Source organism: Boleophthalmus pectinirostris, unplaced genomic scaffold, assembly GCF_026225935.1.
Source record: "Boleophthalmus pectinirostris isolate CB_2022bp ecotype Guang Dong unplaced genomic scaffold, ASM2622593v1 HiC_scaffold_13, whole genome shotgun sequence".
Taxonomy (NCBI): Eukaryota; Metazoa; Chordata; class Actinopteri; order Gobiiformes; family Gobiidae; genus Boleophthalmus; species Boleophthalmus pectinirostris.
In genome coordinates, this window is record NW_026571036.1 from 18818643 (window position 1) to 18824642 (window position 6000).

Sequence of the window (6000 nt, forward strand, 5' to 3'; positions counted from 1 at the left end):
GGACATGTTTTTTGTTACATCTAATGGAAATTTCTAATGGGTGCTTTCGGATCTGTCCAAATAAAATAATAGTACAAAAACACCAATTTGCACAGACAGAAATAGCTTCATAGTTTCATAATGTTGAATATAAGATGTTGTGATTGGTTGTTTTGCCACACATCCTGTACACACACACACACACGCGCACACACACACGAAGTGAAAGCAATGCACCCAGGATCTAATGGGCCAGTGCTTGCTCCGCTGTGCAGAAAAATTGAACAAAGTCGACTCATCAGGCAGACGTGAAGGTCACCTGGCTTCTCTGTTTGGGACGCTCCTCTGTGTATGGAGCAACAGATTTCAGTCCAGTACATTAGAATACTGAATGAATAAAAATGTGCGACCACATACTAGGCCACTGCTTCATTAAGAAAGAGGGCTGAAGGATTTTGGAGAAATATGTAATTGTGATTTTTCTGCCAAGCGATTTGTAATTTTGTTTTTAATAATAAGATCCTGTTCTTATTTTAAAGACGTCCAGAAGAATTAACAAAAAGTGACAATGAAATACAAACTAATACAAGAATTCAGAACTCGTTTGAACAGATCTAAACTACAGGGTTAGCGTTTTCTATGGAGAGAATAAAACACAATACTTTGATTGTGGAAAGAAATTATTCACTTCCAAAACTGTACCCTTTGCAATTTGCAAATTGTGTCTTTTCATATTGTGATTTCGATTTGATAAGTAGAGAAAGAGTAATTGCACAGCCCTACAAACAAAGCTCTACACTTACATTTATTTATTTATTTATTTTCATACCAAAGTGTGATGGCGGTGGGAGTGTCCTGCCAACAGCTTCAAAATCCCAAATGTTTGTGAGCGCATGTGTATTTTGGCACCTGTCCTGTAGCTGGCACACAGCACATCCCCCTGTGTTCCCAACATAAATCCCAAATACACCTCCTCCTAAACCATGAAATATGCCTCCCTGTCTGCGCATTTTCATCGCCATAAATTAGCCGAAAAAGCCAGACCGCACGCATATTTGTTTTTGTGAGCGATCACTATGACCTCATGGTATCCTTGGCTGGGGACATGAAGGGTTAACGTTCCTCTTTATACTTTACTATGCATTTTCCCACTGAGGGGAAATATTATTGTTAAGCATGAGGTTAAGCTCGTAGCAATGAGCGCGGCGTAAATCATGTTGCTGAGCTCACAGTTGAACATGGAAGCAGCCGCAGAAGGACAGAGCCAAGGAGCCATGCATGAAATTAGTTCATTAATCTTTCTATGATAGGCTGTCCTTGTTTGGGGCAAACTCTATCAGCTTTAAACTGAGTGGCCCTTACCGCCTGACACATAGATTATACTGTTAGTGTGCAGCCGGGGTGTCTGGGAAATGAATGCCCACGCCAGCCGCAAAATGGGGCGAGCGAGTGTCGCCCCAGTGTTAAGTAGCACCCAAGACGTGAGCAAATGAAGGTCATCAAAAAGTGCATTGGAAACATTTAAAAGCATGATTTATGCTGTGAGCGAGAATATATATTCACTAGTGTGAGAACAGCCAATAGGAAACATGGATTCATATATTACTCTAGAAAACAAACGCCCAAGTTTTATATAATCATTTCTATAATCTGAATTTGATATAATCCATCTTTTACAGAACTATTATGTCCTTAAATAAGACATTTTTGGGCAAAAGTCCCTGTCACATTCTTATATATCACATTTACATATTTGCTTGTGACAAATGACAATGAAGTTTCTGGATGTTAAATGAGCAAGTGGTCCATCAGGTTAATCAATAATGTGCCCTATTTATTTATTTTTTTTAGTTTATGGGAATTTGTTTAACATTTAAGTAAAATAGTGATCCTTAAATAAGCCATGACATTATATTCACTCCTATCTTTAATTTCCATTTTTCCTCACATAACATATACCAGGGCAATCACATTTCTCTGATTCCTCTCACAGTCAAAAGCTCCAGAGTTGACAGAGTTGGAGTGCACACATCCCCTTGGCGCAGTCCCCCTCTCACCGCACAACTTTCAGCATATGGCCTCTTCAATGTCATGGCTCGGAGGGGGAAAAAACGGCACCGATTTCCCACATGGAGGATGTCTGCGTACCTGGAGTATCAACCCCCATCTACATACACTGTCCTGCACCTCGAGGAAATTGCTCTCTGCTGCAAAGTCAAACACACCCCTAACTGCCTTTTAAAGAGAGCCACAGGAGCGAGGCTGAGGCACAGGGAATAAATGAGGACAGACTTAAGCCGTCATTGGGAATCACAGGCGGACTCATGAGGGACAGTTTCGATATTGATTTCATAAATAAACAGAGATGGCCATCGATCCTAATGTTATTTTGCATTTCAATTACTGGCCAGAAACATAACCTTCAAATGTCTGCTTCACCACAGTAATAACGTCCACTGATAATCACGAGCCGCTCTTGTCCTGTGCAAATTGGCTTTTCTCCCTCTGCTCTTCCAAATGTGTAAATGACACAACTTTGCATTTGCCTAATGGTATTAGGGCATGGGCTGAATTTCAAGTGCGACTCAAGATGATACAGTAAGCACTCCGGTCAATTGACACAATGCAAATGAAGGTGGTGAAGAGGAATTAAGTTCACAATGTGAGACCTCGCGCTGCTATGATGAGGCCCATTAAATTAAGCCTGCCACTGACCCACGCTCTGCTTAGACACTCTGCATCTCTTCATTTTATTTGATCAATAAAACAAACTCATTGGGAGTCATCCTGGGACTGTCCTGTGAATGCCATATTCACACTGAGCAGCCCGTCCACAGGCAGAGCAGCCCCTCTCACATATCTCTGTATCACAGGCTGTTATAATGGCCACACATGGAGTCATGCTACTGTGGACTGTTGGCAGCTTTGGTCATCAATAACAGTGACTACTAGCATCACTAGCACTGTATAGTCCACAACACTTCACAAGAGTTAAATAAAAAACTCAAAAACTTTGTCACAACTATTAGCACTAATATTGAATTCCCAACATAAAGCCTTCATAGACTCCTCTGGAGTAGCCAAAAAACTATTTTACATGTTTTAAAAAACAATATTTTTATGATAAGTCTAATTTAAATACAAAATTAAAAACAAATGTATGACCAAATGTTTAAATAACATTCATTATTATAGAGTGTTTAAGAAATATATGTGTAAATTATGACATAAAATGTGCATGCGTGTTGAAACAATGCTCAGTGTTTGGTGACAGACACAGTCAGGTGCAGCACTAAGTTTAGATCTCAGGTCGCTCTCATCTGTACGTCCAGTGTCCTGTGTGTGTTGAGTGTGGACAGAGCTCTGCTCTGGCAACAACACAACAACAAAGAGAAAAAAAAATAAAAATTGCCTATGACTGATGAAGATAACTAAACCATGTGTGAGGAATATTTGTTTTTAAATGTTTTACTTAAATTCATGACCTATTTTAATGTAATGACTTAAGTCTGAAATATTAAGAAACAATTTCTTAAATTAAAGTTTTCCCTATTGTTGATATTTACTTTTTGAGCAAAATTGTAAAATGTATGTATAAACTGAATTGATAAATCCTTAAATGTACAATAGATGAATGTGTGTGGGCTCTTCGTGCAGGGTGTCCCTGAGGGTTCAGAGCTCATCGGCCACTGCAGCCACTACTACAGGTGTCAGCAGATCTGCCTCACGTGGAAATATCAAATATTAATTTAAAATAATACTTCTCCTGCAAATAAATGTACTGAAATGCATGTGGACATTTAATTATTGTCACAGAATGTTAAAGTATTTTTATGTTTGTTAAAATTGTCCATAAAAGTGTGTTCTTACATTATGTTAAACAAAATTTTATAAAAGTGCTAAAGTTTGAGTCAGAATTGTTTATATTTTATGCATGTCAGCACAGTAACCCATTTTATACAAGAACATATTAAAACAATAATTTATGCCTGCTGTCACTGTTTAACCCTTATATTTTAAACAATTAGTACAAGAAATACAGTGAAAAGTATATATAATGTACTGCAATGGTTTTCCCCCATCCGTTTAACATTTTAAAACATACAACCAAATGACTAAACAACTATATGAAAAACATAAAATGTGGAATAAAAAAGTGGCAGAATTTACATGTTCACTAAAAAAGTTGAAAAGAAAATAAGTAACAGATTTATTGCATGTGTGTATTCTTTTATTTTCTACCTTACAATTAGTTATATTAAAAAAAAAATAGTTAGACTTTTTAATCTGCCTGCTGTGCCATGATATCTCTACTTGAAGCACTTTTTCAAATGTAAACGCTGGCCCTGCTGCTGTAAAGGTGCTAAGCAGGTTAAACCTCTCCAATCCTATCGAGGGCTTTACATTAAGAGGATCCCAGTAAAACCAGTCCAGTCATATTGGGTTTAAGTAAAAAAGCAGCTTTCTAGGCATGCAAAGAGCAAGACACTAAAGACATCTTCTTTTTATAGATGGTAGACATATGGCCCCTTTCACCTCATGTCAACTCTGTGTTCAGAACATAATCGCGATATCATGTTTGAGGACTTTGAAATAAATAAAATAAATGTCATTGTGTGTTTTCCTTTGGCAAATCTCTGTTAAACTGTCCTGTCAATCTCACTTAATTAGACTGCAATAGAAAGTAAAAAGTACTAAGATTATCTATGGAGTTTTATCTGTATAATCCTCTGTCTTTTGTGGCAGGGGCTAAACCTATTGCACAGATAGACAACTATGGGACGGCGCTTTACGACCTCAACTACCCTGCACTGTACTGGGACAGAGGGGCTCCACTCTCACTACGAGCTCTGCTGCTGTCCCATTTGTGGATCACAGAAATAAGTGAAAAAATCAATCTATACACACATTTTTTTGTCAGATAAAATAATCAGAATTGTACTTACTGGTTGTGGTAGCAGAGGGGGTCAGGGATGCACAGTTCGGAAACATCCATCAGTCCACCTTTGTCATTCCAGGGGAGGAGAAAAAAGCTGGAAAACAGGGCGTTTAACAGTTCAGTTCCTGGGAATCCACATATCTTGAAAAGAATAGTTGCTTGGGAGTTCTTGAGTGTTGCCTCCTTCTCTCTCTCCTTTCTTCCACAAAATTAAGAGTGCGTCTGCCTGGACAACTCCAGTCTGCACAGGTGCTCAGAATAAACTCACAAAAATCTGTACAAAAAATATTAGTTTGAGTATTGAGCAGGAGAATAAATAGACGCTAAGAAGAATTGGAAAGAAAAATGGTTGTGTTAGATGTGTGGAAGCGATTGGGACAGCTGGATAAGAGAGAGACGGAGGTGGAGCGATGCGCACACGGGCTGCCAGTGACGGGACTGGGGCTCCATTGAAACCACGGGGGCTCTTTAAGAAGAAGAGGGCGGGGCTTGGAGCATATGGAGAAGACAGGATTGGTCAGGATTATGGAGGATGTCCTGAAAGCAGCCAATGAGCGCGAAGGATTAGAGTGAGGAGGAGGGGCTTTCATTGAGAACGCTGGGGAACACAGACGCACACACTAGATGAACATAGAGCTAATTAGACAGTATAGAAGGTGGATAAGGCATTAATGTTAGCAACATATTTGAAAAGATTTATAGAAATACATTTTATTTTTTTGACAGGGCTAACTGAACATCAATCATTAGTAAGTGCCACTACCCAGACCAAATCTTTTTAGTATTTTGAAGCTCTCAGTGACACATTACGTAGATCCTTTTGCCTTCACTATATCCTTTTGACAAATGGCTTCCCAATAACGCACAGAAAACACGACACCCAATATCGAAGTAAAATGTGTGATGACTTGTTGACAGAAAAAAGCGTCTGTCTGTGGATTTACATTGGGGTAGTCATGAGAGAGGAAAAGCCCCCCTCTCCTCTCATCCACCCGCCCCATTCAGCCTACTTCATCAACCCACATTTTGCTAATCAATACAAAAGCCATCACAGGGTGGTATTGATCAGGGCAGTGCTGCTG

At 39.1% G+C, this 6000-nt stretch overlaps 1 protein-coding gene across 1 annotated transcript in view; it reads right to left on the reverse strand.

The window, feature by feature from the left end:
* Window positions 1-4984, reverse strand: part of LOC110153364 (estrogen-related receptor gamma-like) — a 29186-nt gene extending 24202 nt beyond the window's left edge. The window contains exon 1 of the mRNA XM_020917247.2: window positions 4926-4984. Within this exon, the coding sequence (XP_020772906.2) occupies window positions 4926-4975 (50 nt within the window). The 5' untranslated portion in view covers window positions 4976-4984. The remainder of the gene's footprint in view (window positions 1-4925) is intronic.
* Between the last annotated feature and the right edge of the window lie 1016 nt (window positions 4985-6000).